Source organism: Amblyomma mixtum, chromosome 1 (assembly GCF_055824585.1).
Source record: "Amblyomma mixtum isolate Tamu chromosome 1, ASM5582458v1, whole genome shotgun sequence".
Taxonomy (NCBI): Eukaryota; Metazoa; Arthropoda; class Arachnida; order Ixodida; family Ixodidae; genus Amblyomma; species Amblyomma mixtum.
Window position 1 is genome coordinate 312942998 of NC_143012.1, and position 25764 is coordinate 312968761.

The 25764-nt window shown below is 43.7% G+C and overlaps 2 protein-coding genes across 3 annotated transcripts in view; both read left to right on the forward strand.

Moving 5' to 3' along the window:
- Positions 1 to 7279, forward strand: part of Taf1 (TATA-box binding protein associated factor 1) — a 51057-nt gene extending 43778 nt beyond the window's left edge. The window contains exons 33-37 of the mRNA XM_089566975.1: positions 1417 to 1594; positions 2881 to 3317; positions 4309 to 4491; positions 6085 to 6348; positions 6917 to 7279. Coding sequence (XP_089423101.1) covers positions 1417 to 1594; positions 2881 to 3317; positions 4309 to 4491; positions 6085 to 6348; positions 6917 to 7222 — 1368 coding nt within the window. The 3' untranslated portion in view covers positions 7223 to 7279. The remainder of the gene's footprint in view (positions 1 to 1416; positions 1595 to 2880; positions 3318 to 4308; positions 4492 to 6084; positions 6349 to 6916) is intronic.
- Positions 7280 to 9460: 2181 nt separating this feature from the next.
- On the forward strand, positions 9461 to 24994 carry Vps36 (vacuolar protein sorting 36). Of its 2 annotated transcripts, XM_089566977.1 has the most exons (13): positions 9461 to 9674; positions 9800 to 9862; positions 9955 to 10025; positions 10083 to 10197; positions 10264 to 10332; positions 10419 to 10535; positions 11379 to 11456; positions 12583 to 12717; positions 15643 to 15708; positions 17781 to 17845; positions 19260 to 19344; positions 20394 to 20470; positions 24820 to 24994. In XM_089566977.1, the coding sequence occupies exons 1-13, from the start codon at positions 9579 to 9581 to the stop codon at positions 24914 to 24916; spliced, it is 1134 nt and encodes a 377-aa protein (XP_089423103.1). In that variant the 5' UTR covers positions 9461 to 9578; the 3' UTR covers positions 24917 to 24994. The 2 variants fall into 2 exon arrangements, with proteins under 2 accessions (XP_089423103.1, XP_089423102.1); XM_089566976.1 differs by having other exon boundaries at positions 10083 to 10332.
- The last annotated feature ends 770 nt before the right edge of the window (positions 24995 to 25764 follow it).

Genomic DNA, 25764 nt, shown 5'->3' on the forward strand with positions numbered 1-25764 from the left:
GTACACCCACTAATCTGGCTGTAAAAGTGAATTACAGTACAACCTCGTTGTTTTCATCCGGTTAGTATGCTGCCAGATGACACAATTTCCTGGCTATTACATTTAAAATTTTGACAGATCCTGGTTGTGTAATACATTTAGTGACCAACTGCACGTGTGCAAACTTACAAGTGTGCTAAACCTGAATGCACGCGACATAGGAGAGCTGGAGTGCTGTCGCCTCGCAGGCGGCGTCTTGTGGAACAGGAACAACCTATGACGAGCGGGAAGCCAAATGTATGTGGCGCCGATATTGAAACTTTCAAAATGGCTGGACCAGCTGGACTGTATGCAGCGGCAGTGACGCAGAGCTGCTGCATTCAGGTTGGCTGTGGTGAGATAACGTGATTCTGTGAGAGATGATGTGATAACGGATTGATTTTTTTTCAAACGTAGCATATTTACTCAGTTCTTACGTGCATGGACTTTTTTTTCGAAAAACTTTACGAAAAATGGCATGCACGTCACAATTGAGTACGAAAATGAAACTACGCCAGCAACACCCTGTTGATGTCGGCATCACAGAAGGGAGGCTTTCGTACCTCTTGGGCACAGTGCGGTTGTGCGTAAGCCACCTCTTGTGCGTCGGTACAATAAAGGCTCGTTATTTTTTACCCTCATTATTTATAAAATACGAATAATTCGAACAGCTGGCGCAGCCTTGGCCGGTGCCCGTGTAAGTCTATATCGAACAGCTAATTCGAACAGCTTTACAAAGGGAGACCACGTCCAGGTACAGCTGGCATGGAATGCGATCGTCAAAGTAGCTACTCAGACTGAATTGCATGCTGCAGAGTTGCCCTGATGCAACGGAAGGCGTGATGAAAAACGAACTGCCCCTGCCTCTGAAAACACTTTGACTGCTTAGTTTCAGTTTCACTTTCCTGAACTTCACGCCAATCCTTGGCAATGGCAGCTATCGACCGTGCATCAGCCAGTCAGTCGAGCGCAGCTTCATGCTGTTTAGGATGCTGATTGGTGCCTCTATGCATTTCTCTTGCTGCCATGTGCCTGGTTCTTCCAGCACGCCAAAACTGCGCACTCATCATGTGCTGTTCGCTCTTTGTGCGAGAAGCATGAAAGTGTGGTGCGCATCACAATTGAAGACAGTTCAGTTTTTTTTTTTACCATGAAAAATGGGTGCGCGTTACAACTGAGGGCGCATTACAGTCAAGTAAATATGATTGTTACTAGGTACGGCAAAAGATGGCATGTAGCGGCACGTCATTTTTCGCCCTATATAATATGCACCGGTTATAAGACGCACTGGAAAAAGTAAAAAAAAAAACGGCTTTTACACCGGAAAATGCGCCGCTAGAAAGCAATTTCGTGCACTTGAAACCGTCTGAAATGCATGTCTTTCCGTCTGTCATGCAGACACAGCCATTCTGGCATCCTGTCAGTGCCAAGGCAGTGCCGGACTACCACAAGATCATCATTCGGCCGATGGACTTGCAGCGGATACGGGAGAAGCTGCATGAGAAGTGTTACCAGAGCCGCGAGGAGTTCCTCAGTGATGTCAATCAGATAGTTGAAAACAGCAGCCTCTACAATGGTGAGGATCTTGAAATTTTCTTACTGTCTGGCAAATTGTCTAGCAGGGGATCTCAAACAGGGCTCCGTCTTGCTTGTGTGGTTTCCGGGAACAGCCACTCCTGTCCCCCCTTTCTGGTGCATTTCAGGCGGCGGGTGTGTGCAAAGCAGACACAGCACCTGGTTTGTTAAAACTAATCCCAGAGCTCTTAGCTCGTGCCTAATTTCGTGCCATCAGCATGGTGCCTTCTGCAGCAGAGACCTTGGCAGCGTGCCAAGACTCCATTAACAACACCGTGTATTTATATTTGGGTGGGAAGGGTACTTGGCGGGCTGGGGGGAGGGGGGGGGGGGGGGTACACTGCTGTGACCACCTGCGCCAGTGCACATATGTTCAGAACTTTGGCAAGATGGTGTGGACGGGGCATGGCGCACAAGGAGGTGCATGTCATGTTCACTTGTGCGTGTGGCAACTGAAAGTGTGGATGGCACCACTAGCTAGCCAAGCCAAGACATGGCTAAAAAGAAAGCATGTGTGCCTCAGCGGGCGTTTGGATGGTGTCAGCAGCGCTGAGGCAAAGGTTTGTTGCCAGTGAGCCCATTTGTGCCAGAAAGTCATTATATATCAAAATTTTTAAAAAAAAGAAAGAAAAAACGTCAATGCCGTGCTGATGCCAGAGTGCAGAGCGGCAGAGGCAGTGAAAGCCTGACGAGGCGTCACGGGATTTTATGCACAGCCCAGCCAGTCAAGTGGGTGAATGTGGGGGAAGGTTTGTCTTTTGACTGTAGTTTTCTGCGTTCTTGTCTTCGGTTTAGATGTCTGAGCACTAGTGAGAGAAGGGCATTGAATAAAAAAAACTGATTGCTGAAAGCAAGAAAACAAACACGTATACAGGTGAACAAAACAGCAAAAAAAGCAGAAAGGGTCTATTCACAATCAACACTGACCGTTGTGATGCTTGTGATGACTTGCTTGTGATAGAACCCCTGGTCTCGTGGATCTTTAATGTTGGTTTCGGAAAGTGGGGCTTCGGAAAGCACTTGTTGTGAACATGTTGTAAGCATGGTGCAAAGTAGTGAAATTCCGTGTACAATTTACCAAGAAAGCTGTAACTTCTTTTTGTAGGGACAGACAGTGATGACAAATGGTAGCATGAAGCTGTTGTCGCTGGACTATTCTGATATTGCTTGGCTGGCTTTTAGTAAGACAACAGGAGCTCTAGGTGCCAAAAGAAAGCAGTCCACTTTTTTTGTAGTCTTTTCTCTGCTTTGTGTTACTCATTGCGGTAATTCAATGGCTGCACCCAGGTGCCAAGAGCTCGCTGACGCAGGCAGCGCAGAAGATGCTTGAGCTGTGCCTCACGCGCTTTGGTGAGAAAGAGGAGAAGCTCATGCGCCTGGAGAAGGCCATCAACCCGCTGCTTGATGACGACGATCAGGTGGCCCTGTCCTACATCCTGGAGGGCATTGTGAGCGACCACCTGAAGAGTATCCCTGAGTCGTGGCCCTTTCACAAGCCTGTCAACAAGAAGTTTGTCAAGGACTACTACACGGTCATCAAGAGCCCCATGGATCTGGACACAATCATCAAGAACATCAAGGCCCACAAGTACCACAGCCGCGAGGAGTTCTTTGCTGACGTGGAGCTGCTACACCGTAACAGCATGCAGTTCAATGGTGCCGACAGCCAGTTCACCCAAAAGGCCAAGGAGATCGTCGATGCCTGCCGAGCAGCACTCGATGAGGTTGGTGCACTCTTTGAGAGCCACTGTTCACAGGGAGTCTGGTTGGGCCATTTTGTAATTGGAAACAGTCTAAGCAAGAAGGCTATACATGGGAGATGCATTTATGTGATCTGTGGGGCAGGAAAGTCTACAATTAGAAATTGCACACATGCGCACACACTTCAAGCAGTACTGCCGTAGCCCTCTATCCTAGCCACATACGAAATGTCTTTTTAGGCCTAGATTAGGTGTAATACTACTGTTCCAGTATTACAGTGAAACGTCATTAAGGCATTCTTCATGGGACCACAAAAAATCTATGTGCAGAGCAGCAGTGCACCCTAACGAAAAACAGCCTAAGTATATTCACTGGTGATACCTGAGGTACAGTAAAAGCTCATTAATTCAATACCTGTTAATTTGTAAATCCGGATAATTTGAACTGCCGGGTCCATTGTGCGAGTATGTAAGAACTAGGTTCAAACTGGACGCAAAACCAACCAGAAAGACGGCGCCCAATGTGGATGCCACCTCATTTCTGCTGCCAAAAATGGCCACTGTATTGCAACAGCATCAGCTCGAAGCGAGCACTTTTGGAGAAGATTAAAATATTAAATATTACGATTTCGGCGATCTCTTTGCGCATTCAGGCGTCACAATGTCTCTTACTTTGCATACAAAGAATAAAGACCTAATGCATGATTTACATCACACGTTGAAATCGTTGAAAATAAATTCATAGTCAGAACTCAAATTGAAAACTTGAGTTTGAAATCAAGTTTTGTCACTTTTGTGGGAGTCACAAAACTTGAACTTTGATTTGTCCTGCTAGTCTGCTTTGGCATGCGAGCTTGCATGGCTTTAAGAGAATAAACTTTATAGTAACTTTATTGCACAGCTTGGATGTCTAAATAAGGCGGCAGTGCAGGCTGCTGCTATGCCAGAACTGAATCCAACAAACACATGAAAGCCTTTGTTGGCATGATTGCTTGAATGTGTCACTTGTTTGCAGCATGACAGTCAGCTGAGCGCCCTGGAACAAGCCATCAAGGTGGCCCAGGAAGCTGCATTGGAGGCGGCTGACACTGACTCAGTGGCTACAGGGAACTCCTACCCTGCTGAGGACAGCACGCTGGCCGAAAGCGACCTGGCACGGGAAGATCTTGATCCACAAGCATACGCAAGCACATCCAGGGTGATTATATCACTCTCTCACTCCTCCACTTAGTACCGCTCTACCTGTGCTTCAGAATATTTCGGAACAGGGCTGACAAAGCATTTTGATGATGCAGAAGGGTTAAATTAGCTATACTTTGCTTTCCATTTGTTGTTTGTCATTTGCTTTCCGTATATTTATTTTTGTTACTGAAATGCTAAGAGTGCTTAAAGGGCAACTCCAAGGGGTTTTTCGAATATTTTGAGTTGATACTCGCATCACATTCCCTAGAGTCCCCTCTGTCTGTTACAGTGAACCGGTTTCAAAAATACCAAGTGGAACCATTTTAAAACAGTACAAAAAAGTGAACTTTAACCTAAACTCATTCCATAAACAGAGACTATGTTTCGTGTGATGCAGTAATGGTGTCACAGACATCACAAGACAAACACTTCCTGGCTGCGGCGGTTGAATTTTGATGGAGGCGAAATTCTTGAGGCCCATGTACTATGCGATGTCAGTGACGTTAAAGAGCCCCAGGTGGTCAAAATTTCCGGAGCCCTTCACTGCGGCGTCTCTCATAGCCTCAGTCGCTTTGGGACGTTAAACCCCATAAAACCAACCAACCAACCGAACAAATTGTATGTTCATTGAATGTTTGAAATAGGGGCTGTAGGACTGAAAATGACTATTCTTTCAAAAAATGCCTGAGACAACCTAATACAAGCCTCAGAGTTTTTTTAATTAACTGGGGTGTGGGTATTAATTTGCATGGGACACTTGCGGCATTAAAAATGCAGTGTTGCTAATGGAAATCATCCGAACAGAGGCTACAGAAAGCATTCTGGGTTTTTTGCGCAAAAGACACGACACAAAAGAAATGAGGTAGACAGGACAAGCGCTTGTCCTGTCTACCTTGTTTCTTTTGTGTCGTGTCTTTTGCGCAAAAAACCCAGAATGCTTAGGCACCAACTAGCCTGCAAAAACATACTCGCAAGCTACAGAAAGGGCACAGTTTAAAATCAATTTGTTTTGAAATGAAATGTCACATTGCTGCCAAACTTGGTGTGACTAATCAGGAACGAGACAAAAACCTACAGTATAAGTTTGATTAAGATATGGTAACCTCAAAAAAAAAGAAAAACACGGGCCATAAAAATAGCCAGAAGAACTTCAGAGGCAGTTAGGAGAATAGAACTGCAAGCAGTAAGGTTTGTCTGGGCAAACAAATCTGCTTTACAATAAAAAGCACAACAGAAAGAGATTAAAAGACTTCTGTGTCACGTGAAAAGCATTTGCACTTGTTTGACATATATGCAGGATTGAATTAATGCCAGAATACTTTAGTTTATGTAATATGGCAACATGCTAAGTGCGACTTTTTCAAAATATTCCTTGCTTACACTGGAATAGAGTGCTCTTTCTTTGATTAACCATCTTCTTAAAGCTTCTTCATGATAGGGGTCTTGCACTATGGAAGTTTATGATATGTTAGCAATTTGAGAAAGAAGACCAAACCTTGGGAAACATTAGCTTTTTCTTCAAGAAAATAGCCATCTCCTAGCAGTGTACCCTTCGCTCTTGTACTGTTCCCCTTCTCATTGGATGCTTTGTTCCCTGTATGCTCTGCAGCCGTCGTCACGGAAGCGCAGTGACAGTGGAGCCCCCGAGGATTGCGAGTTTGTGGATGTGGAAGGGGATGAGGAGGGTGAAGCCTCCCTGCTCGAGGAGCGGTGCCCTTCATCGGGAGCTGGGCCCGACAAGAGCGTGCTGGACCAGGACTTGCAGATCACGCCCGAAAACAGCGAGCCCGAGGAAGAGGACATGACGGGAGACTCGGATGAGGACCACCCCCATGTGCTCATGACACGGGCCTCCATGGTGCAGGAGCCGGAGGTGGGACATGGCTGCTCAGTGTAACTCCCACCCTAAACAATGCGCGAGGGCCTGAGACATTCAATGTTGTGCTGTGAATCCATTAATTGCAAGGCCAAAAATATGAAAAGAGCGCAGAAAATCTACCATGAAAACAGGACTTGCTTGCTTTGCAACATTAGTTTCCAAAGATTTCTTCAACCAGGAGTCATCATGAACTCAGTATTGCAGCCTTGTCATGTAAAGTAATGTAGTATTTACATTGTATCTTCCCACAAGCTGTTGAAAGCAAGAATTTATTGCTGAGAGCCATTCTTTAGGTAAAGGTCCAAATTTTTGAGTGTCTTGAAATGTTGCTGGTTTTCTTTTTTTGTGTCTTTGTTTTGTGTTTTGCAGTTGCCACACTATGATAATTCAGCAGCTAGAGCTGCAGTATGTGTTTGACAAAAATTACTCATGTGCTGACATGCCTTAACACTTGCACTTCTTTTGTAGCACTCAGACTTATTTTGATTTCGATGATGTCTTGTGCAGTGCCTGGTTGCTTTGCACTCCTTTCTATATAAGCCCTTTCTGCCTTTGTCCCCAGGTGATGGAAGACACGGAGATGATAGACGAAAACTATGACCCATCAGAGTTCCTTCTTCAGGGCAAGTACCATTTCCAGCAGATGGAAGATGATGCGCCTCCTGCCATGACGGCTGAAGAAGAGGATGATCAAATGGATGGTGGGACCACTGAACGCATGGAAGGTGCTGGTTCTTCTGTTGCTCAGGACAATGTCATCAGCACTGACTTGGCTGTCTCAGAGTCTGAAGAAGAACAGGACGTCAGGGGGGACCTCCTCAATCTCCAAGATGCACCAGAAAAAGATGAAGAGGACTTGTGGTTCTGATCTTATGATCTTGTTGTACATAGGAATAAACATGTCATACATCATCAGCTCATCAAACATGCTGTTCTGTCTCAGTTTGAAAGCGTCACTTGAAGGAACCAGTTCAGTTGAAGTGAAGAGCTGTAAAAATGAATGGGCTGCCATCAATGTGTAAAACCGCATTCACATTTACCAGAGTTCAGGCCAGCAGCAAACTGACTTTCCCTCTTTTTTTTTTTTTATATAGCAGGCGTGCTAATAGCAGAGAGCTTGATTATCTTGGTTAACATGTTGTTCTGCCATGGACTGCAAGTCCACTTATGATTTCTTTATCGGGTTGTACTTATCCATAACCACAGAGTAGTTTTGCAGCAGCCCCGCCGCGGTGGCTCAGTGGTTACGGTGCTCGGCTGCTGACCCGAAAGACGTGGGTTCGATCCCGGCCGTGGCGGCCCAATTTCGATGAAGGCGAAATTCTAGAGGCCCGTGTGCTGTGCAATGTCAGTGCACGTTAAAGAACCCCAGGTGGTCGAAATTTCCGGAGCCCTTCACTACGGCGTCCCTCATAGCCTGAGTTGCTTCGGGACGTTAAAACCCCATAAACCAAACCAGTTTTGCAGCAAAAGTGGCAATGTATGTTGCTAAGAGGCCATGAGCGAAGTAAATGATCAAGCCTTATCATATTTGCTTACCTTCTTGCAGTTTGAGCTTGAATGAGCCAGCTGTTTAGCTTCGTAAAAAACTAGCATCCATTTGCCCAAACAATACGGCTACATAATTACAAGTAGGAAATTTTTTTGCCACAATGTAAGGCATTAATTGCTTGTTGCACACAATTGCTTGTTGCACAACAAGCAATTAATGCTTACATTGCGACGAAAAAATATCCTAGTTGCACAAGTTTTTGGGGTAGCACAAAACGTTGTGACAAAAAACTGCCTACTTGTAATTATGTGGTCATATTGTTAGAGCAGCCAGGGTAGCCTGAATGAGGTTCTTATAAATAAAATAAATGGGGGAAGGATGAGAGAAGTGGGGAGTTATGCACCCCTATTGTAGGGCACTGTAGGGCGCCCAAACAACCGCATATGGGGTGGGGTTAAATAGGATGGGGAAGAGGAGGAACTCGGGTACTAGTTGGCTCTGGAGAGAGAGTTTGCTCTGAAGCCTCCATGTGAGAGAGAGGCAAACCTAATTATGTAAGGATGCAGAAGCTGGCAGGCCTGAGGGAAAATCGGTTTTGGGTTAAGGATATTTGTGGCAACTGTCTCACTATTCGGTGGGCATTTTGCAAGGGGAACTGGTTTTTGCGAAAAGGATCGCTTCTCAGTGATCACCTCAACCAATCTCCGCTCAATCACGCCGCGAGGGAAATGATGAATGGAGGGAGAGAAGGAAGATAGAAATGGGCGCTGCCGCTGACGGCCGTTCAGACCTTACGCACTGGTAGTGCGGATTTCGTGATCCAATCCGTCAATCACCGTGTGACACGCCGTACGTGCCCCCTCTCCACTCCCCAACCCGTCGCCTCCCACCCTCTCTTCGATCGAGGGAGTTTTCTCTCCACTTCGCCACCTCACAACCGAGGCTTCCTCCGGACGGACAGATTTTTGACAGGCGGGCTCTAATGCTAACGCATTAAAAAGGAGAGAGTGAAAGTACGTGTTTTGCGCGAAGTAGCTGGCAGCGTGGGTTTAAGAAGCAAATACCTCTAGGCAGCTTCAAGAAGTAAAAGGGTAAAATATCTAGCTCTCTAGCGTTGTCTACTAAACCTTTGTCAAGAAAGATGGTAACCGACACATTGCCTCCGAGACCTGTAGTAGGTGAAAATGTTGCACAGAAATAATTTCGCATAGGAAGACCCTGCCGCTTTGCACTCTATGGCTTTGCGCGTACAACGTTTCACTGGGAAGAAAAATATGCGACGGATCAAGGAGAAACTAGGTACAGAAAGGAAGAGCCTACTGGCGTGTAGTGGCACAAAATAGAGCTCTTTGTAGTGATCTCGGAGGCCAAAGGTTTATATTTGTTTACATTATAGTGAACTAGAATACACTATAGTTTACATTACTTTTTCTGACCAGGTAACGCGACAAGTTGTTTGTTTTCTTGCTATTTTGTATTTTGCACGAGTTTTAACATAAAAAAACTGAAAAACATTAGTGAAGTGTTAGTTACTATTTAGTTTATATATTTTGTTCATAACTAATAACCGGGCTTCGTTGAAGGGGGCGTTAACGTCGCTTTGTTTACTTTTTCGACACCGTGGTTTATGGTGGTGTGGGTGTGCCGTGTGCTGTTCGATGCATGTTAGTTCGTAATTTATTCTGTGTGTCGAACTTTAGATGATACGGACAGGATATTTTGGTAGATAACAATGAATAGGTTCGTATGGTCCAGCGAAAATCTACAGAACGGCGAAGTGGTCATCCGGCAACAAGCGGGCGTAGCGCTGTACGACGGCGAAAGGAAGGTGATGTGCTGCCGGCGAGCTGCTCATCGCATGCAAGCCGTGACGTGAACGCAGCATGAATATTTCTTGTTGTCAGTTTTTGTCATCACATTGCTACAAAAGAGCTTGACATGCCATCGTTCCAGACTCCTTTTGTCGGCGGCGAGTTGGTGCTGACTTCGCATCAAGTCTACTGGACAGGTCCTGAGGTAGATGTTCCCTCAGACATCTTTGCAACATCGCTCCATCCATGATGATTCATTCATTCATTCATTCATTTGGTTGTTTACTTACTGTACAGAAACAACGAATAAGCTTGCATCTAAGCCTGGTGGTGCTCATCGAGGAGCAGAGTGGGAGCTGGAGCAAAAGGTACGATTGCTGTGCGGCCCCTGTTTGTGGACTAACCAGTGTGCTGGCGCACCACAGCGCGAAGATAGTGGCCCATGTCTCCCCACCGAGTGACGAGAAGCACGTCGGCGTCGTCCAGAGTAGCCCCTTCGATTATGTGCGCTTTTCTTTCCGAAGTGGAGGCGCATCGGAGGTGAGACGTGAATTTCCAGACCTAGATCAAACGAGGTTCGAATGGCGCGTATGTCTGTGGCTTCAGTTCTTCCAGGAGATGCAAACGGCACTGCAGAGAAAAGACTGGCTAAAAATGCCGACAGTGGATTCGCGGGTGAGTCAACGTGCATGTTTGCCCTGTGTGTAACGGCATTGAAATTTCCTTGAGCATGTGGTTCGAAAACGCACCTTAATTGACAGGGCAAAAAGATTCGCACCGGAATAGTCGGAATTGAACGTCAGATCCAGGCCAAGCATGACGAAGCGGACAAGAATATATCTGCGGCTTTCGAGGATCTCAGCAAGTTGATGGAAATGGCAAGTTCATTATTCGTTACTTGGGACAACACTAGATCGTTGTGTAATGTCGACATAGCGGATAACAAATAATAAGCTCAGTAATAGCAGCCATAGAGTATGTATAATGCATGAAGCTGCTAGAAGCAAGAAGAGGCTCACAACTTGTGCATTACGGAATTCAGTTGAATACAAACCAAGAAATCGATGAACAGGGTGTACTTTGGTGTCAGGGAGCAGGAGCTGACCTGATTGTTTATTTCAGTGTGCTGCTTTTTGATGTTTTAACTGAACATGCAGAGTTTGCATTGGGTGGTCATAGGGTATCTTTGTCTCTACAACTTGTGCTGCTTATGAGAATCAGGCAGTATAGTATGGCTTGTGGCAAAATCACTGATGCATTTAGAAGTGTCTTCACTTGCTTAAAAGTTGAAAAATAAAAGCTTTTAGATTGAGTTGTTTTCATAATACTTTCTCCAAAGCAGCATAGTACTTGCCAAAACTGTGGTAACTGTTGTTACGATAGTTTTGTTTAGATACAAGTATATGCTAAAATTAAAGTTGTGCTTCAATGGATGGCAACTTTTTTTTGTTTTCCGAAGGATGTGTTGAGAGGGCATCCAAATCGATGCAAAGTTGATTCATGTTACATGAATAAATTCTATGGATAGCATTCCACCTCGTTATTAGTAACCATTATTTGGGCTGACTTTGCTGTATTCCTTGCAACAGCTGATGCTTGGATAGAGCAATCTGCGGTGCTGTTTGCAAGGCTGACTAACATCACCTGTTGTTAATAATCTACTGTTCTTTCTTTCATGGAGTAAAAACTGTTAAGTGTGTGTGATTTTCACTTTGTTTCAGGCCAAGGACATGGTGTCATTGTCCAAAAGCATCTCACAAAAGCTGAAGGAGAAAGGCAGCAGCTTGACTGATGATGAGGCAAGCTAGAGGCCTTCTTTTATGCCTAGTCATATTTTTTCACCTTTGCATGCCACACTCTTCTCTTCTGACTCACACGCTATGGTGGCTCAGTGGCTTTCGGCTGCTGATCCCAAGGTTGGGGAATCGAATCCAGGTGGTTGCAGCCATATTTCGATGGAGGCAAAGATGCAAAATGACTTATGTGTTGTGCAGTGTCGGCGCACTTCAAGAAACTGAGGTGGTCTAAGTTAATTTGGAGTCTTCATCTGAGGCGACTGGTATAGCCCATGTGTCGTATAGAGGTGTTAAACCCCGCAATTTAAAATTTACTATTTTCTTGTGACTCTAATTTGTATGTCTAGTGAAGCAGCGCAACGGCACAGGGTCAAAGGGAAGAACACAGTGCTGTGTTCGTTCCTTTCTTCCCTTTGGCCCTGTGCCGTTGCGCTGCTTCACTAGATATGTCAGACCAACTCGCCCACCAGTTCATGTTGTATAGTTTGTATGTGGTGGTAGCTACTGGCAGGAAGGTCAGACAGCTGATGTTCATGGTTGTTTTGCACTCTTCATTTTTACCGTCATCATCAGCCAAGTTGAGTCCACTGCAAGACAAAGGCACACATTATATACCCGTAAACAGGTGCGGATTTGTGTGTGTGAGGGGGAGGGGGTGCAGATTTTCCCACCTAGGCAAGGAATTCTACAGAGGAAAGTCTTTTTCAACCCCTTTTTTTTCTACACAAAATTTGACAGCACAATCATGAAACCTGATGCGAAAAATCTACAATAGCAGTTGAATTTACTCTCGATCATTACTTTGCTGCTTTTCTCTAATGGAAGCTTTTATTCAAAGAGGTAAATGATCTCTTATGTAAAAATGTGACTGCAGGACAAGAATGGGCTGTTTTATGGTAACCCTAACCATCTTCAAGAACATAATGAGAAACATGACTAGGGAACAAAAACAGAAATGCTGGCTGTATGCGTTCAAACTTATTTCATCCACTCTTGTGTTTTAGCAGTGTCACTCATTGTCGTAAATTATGCTGTGCTAATCTTTGTTACTGTGTCCACAAACTGCCAAGAATTTTGTTGATTTTATTGAACTCCCACTTATTCTTGTTGATGGCTGGTGCATTTACAGACTATTATGTTCAAGTCACATTTGTTATCTCTGGGAATCAGTGACCCCGTCACCAAAAGTGCCTATGGCTCAGGGGCCACCTACCACCGAGAGCTTGCGAAGCAGCTAGCGGAAGTTCTTGAAAAACCAGTTCAGGTATGCAGTCCATAATCTCTCCTCTAATGTCTCATCTCATACTTTTTACGTGTGTGTTCCGATGTAAGTAGAGGCTTGACTTTTCAGTTGAAACTTAAAAAAAAAGTCAAAAGTACGCCGAATTCAATTTGCGAAATTTAGTTCTAACTGAAAAAGGTCAGTATCTTATATATGAGCACCGCAGCTAGCTGGCTATTGGGCAGGAGTTGTTTTTGGTCAGAGGAGAAGATTAAAAAGCCATTAAAGCCAGGACGTGGTGAGAGGGTGTACCATTGGAATGAATGTAGCAATTGTGTGTTTTCAGGTATTACTGTGCTACCTTGCATGCCCCTGCAGACTGGGCGGCTCCAACTCGCCGCCAAATGTTGTCTTTAATTATCACCAGCTTACAGCAGTAACTTGGTTGAGAAGGTTTCGCCACCGTTTTTAACCCTTTGAAGGTTTGTGCCATATATGTACGGCGGCGGTTTTCTGTCCCGCAAGGTCTTTGCCGTACGGGTACGGTTTCGATCTTCCATTTGAAATTTTGCGCCAAAAGAACAATGCGTGCTCACTGGGGGGTGCTTCCACCTCTTAGGACTTACAAGAAGTGTTTGAATTTTGTGCTGCCTTCTTACGGAGATAAGCAGAACTTATGTCTAGCTTTAGCGCGGCGGCACAGACTGCGGCAACACCCCTTTTGTAGTTTTGGTTTTGCCGCGTGATCGCAACGGAGTCGTGCGAAATTTGAGTTTTCTTTTTGTCAGCACTATCTTGCAGGGGCTGCCGAAGTTGATCTCTGTCTTTATTGGTGATGCTCTTAGCTTGCTTATCACCGTTGCTCGCGAGGTATTCTCGCCCTCTGTGGCAACGCGCCTATGCGGTTTTGATTCCGCTGCGGGATCGCAACGGAGTCGCGCGAAACGTGTTTTCTCTTTGTGGGCACTGTTTTGCAGAGGCGGCGAAAGTTGATTTCTATCTTTATTGGTGCTGCTCTTAGCTTGCTTATCACCGTTGCTATTCTATTCTATTGAACATTTTCCAGTTGTGAGTGATGCTGTCACCAAAGTACTGTTCCTAATTTTTTTTTACTATTTATTCTTGATTATGTACATTTTGTAGATTCAAGATCCGCAATAAAGTAATTTGACCACCTGGGGAAGTTTTCAAATCAAATCAAATCAAATTCTTTATTTCTGCCTTGTAAAGATACAGACAGCGGAGGCGCAGAAAAAGCTGAGAGACAGCTTGACTAAGCCGCCATATTGTCACGAAACTGGCTCAAATAACCGGAGTCATAAGTCGGCTCAGATACGTCATTCCAAGAACAGTAAAGTTACTCCTCTATAATTCACTTTTCTACTCCTATTTAAACTACTGCCATCTAGTGTGGGGCACAGCTACGGTTAGCTGTCTTCAGCGTATCTACATTTTTCAGAAAAAGTTTCTTCGTCATGTTTACAATGTCCCCTGGGACTCGCCAAGCAAAGATCTGTTTCTACAAAGTGGTGTGCTAAAAATACACAACTTGTATAAATATCGCTTGAGTGTCCGGTTTAAACTCGAAACACGTAGAAATGTAAACCACATACGTAAACTTGCTGAACTACATACCCGAGATGCAAGCTACACAACAAGGTATGCGGAGACATGGATAGTCCCGACCCCACGGTTAAACTCGGGTAGAGAACGCCTGCAGTTCACTCTTCCGTCCCTGCTAAACGGGTATATATATAATAATTTTGACCTTTTCAGTTCGTCAAACAGGTCTTTGCGTGCTTTGTATGCTAGCGTTTGTATGCTAGCATGTATGCTCACGCCATTTCTTCAAAATAATTCGACACTCAAAGGGTTAAAGAAGAACTACGCATACATGTCATGAAAAAGTGTCGTTCTGAATACTGTGATGGTCAAGTGGCAGTTTCATTGCAGTCATCAATACTCAGACCATATGATGCCCAGCACCCTCGCTCGACCTAGGACAACAAACCAGCAACAGAGAGATTTTGTGCAGCGGAGGCGTACTAGCATAGACGTATACTGGCTTACCGCACTCCGGTTGGGCACGTGCAGTGGCTCCGCCTGGCCGCACCCATGCCACTGCGCATGTGCAGCTGGCATCCGGTAAGCCATCATCATCATCAGCAGCAGGAGCCTGACTACGCCCACTGCAGGGCAAAGGCCTCTCCCATGTCTCTCCAAGCCGCTATATGTCTATGCTAATACGTCTCCGGTATGCTAAGTCTCTCTAATAACAAAGCAGCCCACCTGTTAAAGATCTATTTCAGGGACCTACGTGTCCCAAATTCCTTGGTCATTAAGTTATTTCTTTATTTGCACTTACCTTTTTTACAAACGGTTCCAACATTTACCTTTCGTTGTTTTTTTTTTACTCGTGTGAGCACTTTCTTCTGCAAAAACACCTATAAGTGCCTTACTAGTAATTAAAGACCGTTTTTGTATTAATTACTGATAAATCGAATGCCCGCCGCGGTGGCTCAGTGGTTACGGCGCTCGGCTGCTGACCCGAAAGACGCGGGTTCGATCCCGGCCACGGCGGCTGAATTTCTTGAAGGCGAAATTCTAGAGGCCGGTGTGCTGTGCGATGTCAGTGCACGTTAAAGAACCCCAGGTGGTCGAAATTTCCGGAGCCCTTCACTACGGTGTCTCTCATAGCCTCAGTCGCTTTGGGACGTTAAACCCAAATAAAACAAAACAAAACATAAATCGAATGCTCAGGCTGACAGAAAAGCCAAGATAAACTTTAAGGGACTTTTGATAGCACATGGATACCGCATTAAAGCATAGAAAAAAAAACAATAGTTCATCCATAGGAAATAAATTTTGCCAAAAAATTTGAATGATGCATGTAAGATAAACATGAAAAAAGTCTATAGAATTTTAACTTTGCCTCTAATTAATTGTTGTTTTTTTTCGAAAAAAAAGGACAGTGGAGGAATACTTGCTCTGACAGACGTCTACTGCAGGATAAACAGAGCGCGAGGCCTGGAGGTGAGTTTTCTTGCTCTTGTTATTTGCTGATAAAGCAGAAGCTGCCCCGTTTTTGTGCATCCTTAAGTACATGGTAGCTGTATGTGGTTATCAAGTAGAATGTTTCGTGTGGACCCCCATGCTGGAAATGCTGGTGGGAACATTTAGTGACATTGGTGAAGAAATTGCTTCTCAAAGTCCTCACTCAGAGCAGTCTATGTATTTTCACGAGCATATAGTATCGTCCTTACTGCATTAGAAGTGGCTATGAGTTCATGGCTGATTACTTATGCTTGCATTGGAACTAACAAATAAACTCCTATTGACTTCCACTCACCTGCCTTGCCTTGCCTTTGCCTTGCCTTGCCTTTGCCTTTGCCTTACCTTACCTTACCTTGCCTTGCCTTCTTGCATAGCATATGGCATAGCATAGCATAGCATAGTCTTACCTAACATAGCCTACCTAGCCTTACATAGCCTAGTGTAGTGAAGCTGGGTAAGACCCTTGCAAAATTTTTTTGTGTGTTTAGTAACCCTTGGTTCCTTCGCGATTGCTTCGCAGCATCCAGTTTAGCATTGATAGGGATGCCCATAGTACCATAGTATGAATTGTGGCTTTTTTTTACTTTTCTTTGGTGTGTCTTTTATGCTGGTGTGGCGTATATGTAGCGAAAAATGATGCACCACCATGAGGAATCATTTTCTGTGCCTAGTAATGATGTTTAAAAAAAATCAGTGTGTAAAAGAGGAAAAAAATTGAGTTGTTTTTAAAATGGTTTCTTGCCGGTAGAATTGCATAACCTCACTACGACAGCATTGAATCCGGCAGTGACGGCATGGGATTCAGACCGTCCGATTCAGCCGTACTTTTGAAAGTTTTGATTTTGGCGTCCATCTGGCTTCGAGCACATTGTGCGTTGTTCTTGCTAAATGTAATGCCGTCTGTGAGGCGAAGGAACTATGATGCAAAATTCAAGTTGTGTGCCGTTGAATGTTGAATGCGTTGGAGAATGGCATCCCGGCAGCTGAGAGACGGTTTGATGCGAGCGAAAAAACTGGAACAGAGCTGGAGGAGCTTCCTGATTGATGAAGCGTGCATAAAAAAATGGCTGTGGCTTAGCTTGGTTAAGCCCGGTAATTGCGAAAGCAATATCCGTAGCTACGCCATGGTTCAGCTGATAGTGTAGCTGGTGGTGGGGCTTGTGGTTAGACTTGTGGTGATGCATCGGTTGTACAATCCAATCCAATCCAATATGCTAATTTGGTAGCTACCGGCCTCGCTATGCGACGGGCTGAAAGTGCAACTAGTATTGCTTTCGCAATAAAAGGCGGACCGCGGGAAGAAGGCACGCTGGCCAGAGTTTGATAATCATAAAATGCACGGCAGCTGCAGCAAGAGTGTATACTCGTCACACTCTCTGCTGAAGATATGCTCAGCATGTTTTTATTGCACTTACCGAACGAACAGGTGCGTCTTACACACTCGTGCAACTAATGCCAGATTTTTTTCTTGGGAAAAAATGCCATTTGCAGGGGGGTGCGACTTACACATCGGAAAATTGGTACTAATGGGACGTACCATTGCTTATGTGTATGCCGTTCCTGTTGTGACAGATTCTTTCAGCATGATATCTTCTTTTGTAGAAGGTGTAGTGCTCATTAGAAGTGCTCCTATTAGCTATGTCAGCACATTCCAGCTGAGCACCATCTCCTAGAAGCCTACTGAAACCTATACTTCATTTGAGTGTTCTTCGCAGACATGTAATTAAAATGATACTGTTACTCTGTATATCTGAGGCATAATGTATTAGTATGACAGCATTAGAAGCCTCATTGGGGGAAAAAAAAATTTCTTGTCGGTCGTAAAATTTGTTGATTGGCTGGAGGGATGTAACGTCACCAGACTGGAAATGATGTCACCAGACCGTCTAATGCTATTGCATTGCCTACACATAGTTTAATTAGGTGTCCCTGTGAACTTTTTTAGGTGTAGAGTTTTGGAGGCGAATAAGCGCAACATAATCTGCGCTTTAGACACATTTTTCGTTCAGTTTTAAGAGACTGTGCTATCGTGTGCTGTCTTTTGTTTTCAGCTTTTATCACCAGAGGACCTTTTAAATGCGTGCAAGCTTATGGAATCACTGCAGCTACCATTGAAGTAAGTAGCACATCCTCAATAAACTTGCATGCTGCACGTACCATTGACCCATTCACTTCCGAAGACAGCAAATCGCTATCTTCTCTTTAAAATATTTTTTTTAAATACGCATCAACAGATGGTGCCGCATGCTTGGCTGCTAATTTTTGGACATTAGTTGGCACACCAGGTGATACTAGTTGCTCACTAGTTTTGAAAATATATTCCAGGAAAAAAAAAAATACTTTCTCGATGTTTCTTCTGAACATGATTGTAGCGTCGCGGGAAGACTGAAATTTCAGGGGCACTGAAATTCATGCACTGCTTTTTGGCAGTGAGAGCGATGCGGACTACAAATACCCTAAATTTTGAAGTGATAATGAAAGCAGTGAGCGTGACATGATCCGCTTGGTGAGAATAAGTACTTGGACTTCTAGTCCTGTCAATTCAGACCTAGCTAAACCCCTGCTTAGAAATCTGAAAGCTTGCAAGGCAATATTTGTCAGTCTGATTTTAATTTTTATTGGTTGTTTACATCAACTACATATTCCACCTAAAGCAACTGGAAAGGAACGTGCTATGTACACCGAAATGAAGGTTTACTTCATCGAAAAAATTGTTCACAGGGCTGTAGTGCTCGGATACGAGAGCACTGGAAACGAGCTGTAGCTTCATCCCAAATGTGTGTAGAGGCTTGTCAGTGGCATTTGATCGCCAAATACTTCAGAATGGCAGCATAGGAGACAGCATGATGCAAATGTCCGAGTGTGCAAAGCCCAGAAAAATACAGCCAAAGCTGTCAGGAGGGGGACAAGCACCACTTTATACTTCACACACCTGAGTACTTCAAGATTTATTACAAGCAAGGAAAATCGCACTTGCTTTTTGATTTATGATTCTCTTGAGAGTTAAATAAAACTTTTTGCTGGACTAGTTCGTGTGTGATACTGAACTAAGAAGGGCCAACAGAGGTGAACACAAGCTTTGTCACTTTGTCTTTGTCACTTTTTGTGTTCTTATGTGTTGGTGCTTGTTCATTCAGAATGGGTTAAGGCTAACAGTTCTACATATTTTAGTGAGCTGTTTGGTTTGAGCTACGTGATGTCTTTAGCAGCCGAGGCAGCTAACGTGTTGTGAACATGCTAAGCCCACATGTTGTGAACATGCTAAGCCCACTTGTGCTGTCACTTGGTTAGGCAAAGTGAACTGACGTGTAAGCGCAACTCTCGGGTTGAAAAATTTCGCTCCTTTCTTATTAGTATTTTTTTCCGCCACTTTTACTTGCAGCTGTGAAAGAGCTTGAACTTGTCTGTAACACGTACAACCTATCTTGTTTGAGAATTTGAGAATGCTCTGTGTCGCAACTGGTCACTGCCTTTATTTATTTGATCATTCCTCTTTTTGTGATGTGCTAAATGCCATTGCTTGTCCATAGGTTGCATGTGTTTGCAAGTGGAGTCACAGTGCTGAAACTGGCAGCAGAAAATGATGAGAAGACAAGTGCAGAGACACGGCAGACGGCAAGTGCTCATTTCAAACTTGCTTGGAGACCTCCAAGATTTGTCCTGTTGCTTTGAAGAAACTAGACAGAACTCCTTCATTTGAACACAGATCAGTTTTTAGTTTTTTGGTACGTGGTCTGTATTGCTTGAGTTAGATGATATCTACATTTTCCAGGAAGCACACCCTCTGCTGTGGTACATGAAATGGCTGAGAGCAGCAGTGGTAGTATTAGTTGTTAAGGTTTATTAAAACAACAAAATGGGGGGAAAAGGGTCAATGCAGGCTGTGGCAGTTGCTGTCTACTATATTAAGCACCCAAGCTGCATCTGGCAGAATTAAAAGAGGTGGGGAGAAGGTAGGAAGAAGTATGAGAGAAACGATAGAAAGAACAGGAGGAGAGCTATACACACTTTTTACATGCACATACAAATATGCACACAATAAGGCAAAGGTAACACTGCTTGTGAATGGGAGTCCAGGCTCAGTTGAACTGAGCATTTCATGTGAGTGGCCGCAAGCAATATATGCATTGTTTGCACTAGCCAGGAAAAAAAGTCTAACAAAAAAACTGCAAACAATGGCAGGACTGCACATTAAATGGTATAATTTCTTTAAAAACTGAAGAAATGAAAACGTGTTGTTTAGCGTAATGTCATAAATTCCAGAAACCTGGAGGTAGCGTTGGAGTGCAGATGTAACATGCTATGTTGGGAAATGCATGTTTTTAAAATTTTTGTACCCTTCATCTTGTTTACCTCGTGGGCAAAGGAAAACTGAACTGTGCAGTTGCTCACTTTAAGGCAAATAAGAATGAATTTTCCTAGGTAATCTTGTTTCCTCTGCTCCTTGGAGCCTATCACCGTACCTTATTTTATACTGACTGTCATTCGCACCCCCCCCCCCCCCCCCTCCTTCCAGGTTAAAGAATAGAGCGCTATGCCCTACAGTTTGTGGAAATACCTTAGCAACTGTTGCTGCATTTTTTTTTTATACGCGGAATGTTTTCTTATTTCGAGCAGAGGCAAGAAAATGTTGTTTCTGTGTCTTGGGGACTTTCCCTTTGCAGGTTGATGAGCATGGTTCCCTATCAGCTGAGCAGCTGTCGCCGCTCGTGCACATTTCAGTCATATTAGCCAAAGAACGGTGAGTGCTGCTCTTCGGGTGCATGAGTGCCACTGAATGGGGCACATTGAAGCCATGTGAATGGAAATCCAGCTGACACTCTTTGGAGTTTTAGTTTTTCTAAACTGAAGTGTTTGCATCGCTGCTGATATGTAATGAAAATAGTCTGTTAAAGCTGTATTGCTGTTTCGGACCATTGCCTTCTTAGGTGTCACAGAATTGTATGTAGTTAGCAGCAGCACAGAAGTGTACACAGTTCATTATTTTCGGATTGTGACTACTTCCTTATCTGTCATTACTTTTTGGGTATCATTTGTTTATTGAAAAACTGCATAAGTACGTTCTCATACATTTAGAAATATTACATATTAAATTTTCTTTTGCATTGAGTTGGTATTGACAGTTTTCTGTATTTGCTTATTGGTGTGGACAAGCAGTAACAACTTTATCCTCTAAGTGTGACACATTGCATATCAATAAAACTGAAAATGAAAAGGCAGAATGGCTGAGCACACAGCAGAGTACAGCATAGGTACAGTTGCTATAAGAACACATAGCACAACAGTGTGAACAATGCCGCCGCGGTGGCTCAGCGGTTATGGTGCTCGGCTGCTGACCCAAAAGATGCGGGTTCGATCCCGGCCGCGGCGGCTAGAATTTCTTTGGAGGAGAAATTCTAGAGGCCCGTGTACTGTGCGATGTCAGTGCACGTTAAAGAACCCCAGGTGGTCGAAATTTCCGGAGCCATCACTACGGCGTCTCTCATAGCCTTAGTCGCTTTGGGACGTTAAACCCCATAAACCAACCATAAACCAACCAGTGTGAACAATGAGTTGCTCTATGCAGGTCAGTTGCTCGCAGTAATTGCAAGGCTAGTTCCACTAGCTGCCTGCAGCAACCTTGCTGCTGCTGAAGTAACATCAGAGTGCAGATGTAACATATTATGTTGAGAAACGTATATTTTCAAAATTTTTCTACTTATCTTGTGTACCTTGTGTACAAGCGAGAACTGAACTGTGTAGTTGTTAACTGTTGCAGCTGCTGCTGCAACAGTTAACAAGATGCAGCTGCTGCTGCACCTTGTTGCTGCCAGAAAAGTGGTAGCAACAAGGTGCTGCCATGTGACCACAAGAGGGAATCGACAGCAAGTGCATTAAGTCTAAGAAGGTGAATGAGATGAATACCATATTTGCTTGCATATTTTGAGCTTCCTGCTGCGCAAGCACACAAACATGCATGCATGTGTGCACAGGGAAGGCTTGAAAGATCTGTGCTGCCGCGTCACCACGTGTGGCTGCAAATGGTTCTGAGTGGTGTAAGAAAAAGTCGGGAATTCATTTGTAAATTGGTTCCAGTAAAGAAAGTCAATTGCGCGTCGTTTACTCTCATGCCAGTGGCCGCTTTCCCGTATGACTGCGAGAGCAAACTTCTGGTAACCTCCAGAGTATGCGGTGTGCTAGAATCTGAAGCTACCGAACCATTGGCTATTCTGCCGCTACTTAGCAGAGCCACATGCGAGGAGGGCACTGTTTTATCGCCTTGTATCTCTATTTGCTTCTGACTGCTCGCTTTGTGACTGCGTTTATTGCTTTAAGTGTGCAAATTACACGAGTAAATATGGTAAAGGACAGAAACGTTTGAGAGTATGTGAGACAGTTCCTCTATGAAAAAGCTAATCTTCAATAGATAAATAGTTACATATTGTCTCTGTCCAAAATTTGTTTTGCCGTTTTTGTAGCGCAGGGATTATCGTCATTAGTACCGCTGACCGGGGCACTTAATTTAGCATATAATAGCAGAAAATAAGTTTTTTGTTACTTATGGGGGTAATATTTGCAACATGTATGCAGTGATGGTTGCCTTTTATTGGATGTTTGTTGTTTGCTTTATGGGCTGTATAGCACATGGTACTATCTGTGAGAGACTTCTTGAGGTATAAAAAGTATTACATGTCGAGCACATGATTTAGCGTACACTATTTTGTTGTTACCCCATAGCTTATGTGGTGGTATTTTATTGCCAATTGCGTTGATCTTCAGTGTCTTAAAAGAGATTTTTGCCCATGCAGGCTGGGCAATACTCTTTTGGACTTCGCATATCATGCAAGTGTTAGGCGTGAGAGCAAGAACAATGCTGAACTGCCCATATTATGTGGTGGGCATTCAAAGGCTGTCACAGTTCAAGCAAGCCATTTGTGTGGTATTTCTAGTAACTCTGCTGTTTATTGAAGTTCTTCCTGCTATGGCAGCTGCAACCACTGAAGGCTCGCTTCAGAAAAGGGAAAGCATATTGTTTCACTCTTGTGTGGTTCACTGCTTTTTTTATTTTTCTTGGCTGCGACTGAAATGTTAAGCAGCATTCAGTCCTTACTGAATCTATGTACTATATCATCTACATGTCTGTGCGTAAGTATGGATTAAAGAATCGTTGTCGTCATCTTTAATATAGTGTGACATATATGACAATATCACATATATTGTCTTGGTGGCACTGGTGAACACTCCCAAGGTTAGGTTATTTGTAAAAACATAAATACCCCCGAAAGCAGAAGGTTTGACAGCTGTCGCCGTAGCTCAGCTGTAGAGCACCGGACGCGCATTTCGGAGGTCGTGGGTTCGGATCCCACCTGCGGCATGTGGTTGTTTTTTCTTCTGCTTTGCTAATCAATTAGCTTTAAGCGATAACATATTCAGTAATATAAATTGATCAACACCACAAAATAAATAAATAAATTAAAAAAAATCCCCTGTGCCCCTTGGTTTCTGTGGCTGTTCGCTTCTCTAATATCACGATATGACAATTAACTCACTACTGTTCATCAAAGGAGTCATGCTGCCTGTTAATTCTGCTTCTTATGCACTACACATGATCACAGTGATGTATGTATGCAAACAGCCGTGATTTCTTTTTCCATAGCTTTCTTGCACACTGTAACTCCAGCTTCAGAGTACAGAGTGCATGAGATATCAAATAACAGTTAACAAATTAGGACAAGTGAAAGAAACTTCAGCAGATCATTTGTGATAAATATGTACTGTTCACATTGTAGCGAGGCTGTTTCATTTGAACAGTGTTATATGAAAAAATGAGGAAAAAAATTATTATATTACTCATAGATGGCAGTGGTCAGTATGCTTGAGTGGTGAACTGGTTGCTCAGAGCAGTATGGTAGTAGTGCGAAAAAGCTTGGCTGCTAATTTAAAGATCAAAAGCAGAGGTTAGATTTCATGGCCATTATCCTACTGGCATTTCTGTTGATTTGGGAGATACACATAACTTAGCAAGCCTGTACATGCTCTCATAAAGTGATTGCATTTTATCAGCGGTGGGATCACACTGATATAAAACATTCTGGGAATGTTACTGTTCAGTGAAGTAATGCTTTTTAACTTTTTCAGGTGCTGTGCTCACAATTTCTCTTAAAAAAAAAAAGTTTTTTTTACTTCTCAATAGTCCATGAGAAGCCTCAAGAAAGCAAATTAGTCATGTTTGCAGTGCAAAACACCAATGCACAGCGTAGCATGTCACAGGCACATACAAAATTTCATACAAAGTATCGCAATGGTTGGAAGTTGTTTCAAACACCGGTATTTGTTGGATGAGTGTGAATGGATTGCAGAATCACATTTTATTTTGAAGATGCGCAGAAAAATATGGTTTTATTAGTAATGATGAAGTGTGCATATAAATGGCAAAGGATGTGCTGCCAAGCTTAATGTTTTGAGAAATATCTAACTGCTTTTTTAGTGTACGTGAAAGGCACCCCAGTTGTGACATGAAAAGTGCTAAATTTGTCTGCAGCGAAGAAATCACTGTTAGTAGTTTTAGCACACTCCCAGAAAAAGCTGCGAATTTGAAATGTACACAGTTGTGTACATGATGCCTGAAAGTTTTAAAGAAGATGGTGCAGTGGCTAAATTGCTGCACACCCAGCTCACGATTAGTATGCAAGTTGTGGTGTTTGTTTCATGTGTCACATCAATGGCCAACATTGTCAATTAAATGTAGCTTCAAACTCAGGTTTTTGTGTTTTTATTAACTTTGATTTTTTCCTTTTTCTGGTGAATGATGGAGATGAGAAAAAAGCTATAGGGAACATTTGCATTAAAAGTCTGTGTCACCCCTGTGCTTTTCTGATGAATTTTTGTTTGTTAGTTCTTTGATGGTACAGTTTAACTTACATATAGTGATGTTTGAAGTGTGGTTTTAAGAAATGCCTGCCTTCAAATGTTGGCTTCAGAAGTTCAAGATTTTGTGTTGTGTATTGTGTAATGTGCTTACTATGGCCTCAGGCCCTGGGGGGACCAGCTCTCAGCAATCTATTTTGTCATCTTGCACATTTATGTTTCTTTTTCATTTTCTATGTCCAGGTTGATCTGCGCAGAGCAGAAAGGGCTGCTCTGTCGGGATGACTCTGTTGAAGGCCTCAAATTTTACCCCAACTTGTTCCTGGAAAAGCTGGACTAAGGAGTTGTGCATTCTTTGTCCACTGAGCAGATGTAAAGATAAAAGCGCTGTTGATAAATTGTTTCTGTTGTCAATGGACTGTTGCTTTTGTGCTTCACATTGAGATTGCAGAAAGGAATGGTGAAGAGGTGTTCCTGAAACAACCATATTTCATTTGCCTGATGACGTGTGTGCTGGCATGTGACCCTATTCATTTGCTGAACACAACAAACCATAAGTAGGCCTAATTTTTTGGTCTAGTCTAAATCCGGCTTATCACAGGTGCTCCCAAAAAGGATGTGTGTGAGAATGCCAGGTGAGTTCAAATGCACTAAATTAAAAAAATATGAAATGGCCTTGTTGCGAGAAGATAATTGAAAAGGGGCATTTATTGTACTCTGTATTTCTGAAGGCAATAAAGGGTCTTCATTACAAATGCTCAGAGGTCAGTTCGGTTGGCAGGTACAAAATGATGCAGGGTCATATGATCCCGTTCAGGAAGGCACTGGTCGGAATTCCATATGTAAGCTGGTGCATCACGCGGATTTTCGTGCCTCAGCAGCACTATTGCGCGCGGCGCGCAGATATGACCTAGTGTGATATTTGGGCTGCGGTCGTAGTCTCTGAAACTTGTCCCCTCCGGCTGTGGCGAGGGCGCGGGAGTTCGCCAGCTCGTGGATTTGAGGCTTTACTTACACCACTGCGCAAAGTTTTTGTTCGTTTTTCGCTTGTTCTTGGTCCGAAAATGTTGCGCGGACACTTCGAGTAACCCATGCGGAGTCGCTGCGTGGTTCGCTGTTGCTGTGAAAAAACCGAAAGTACTTACATACGGAGCAGTTCGTATTATGCGATTTTAAAGCGAAAAGCTT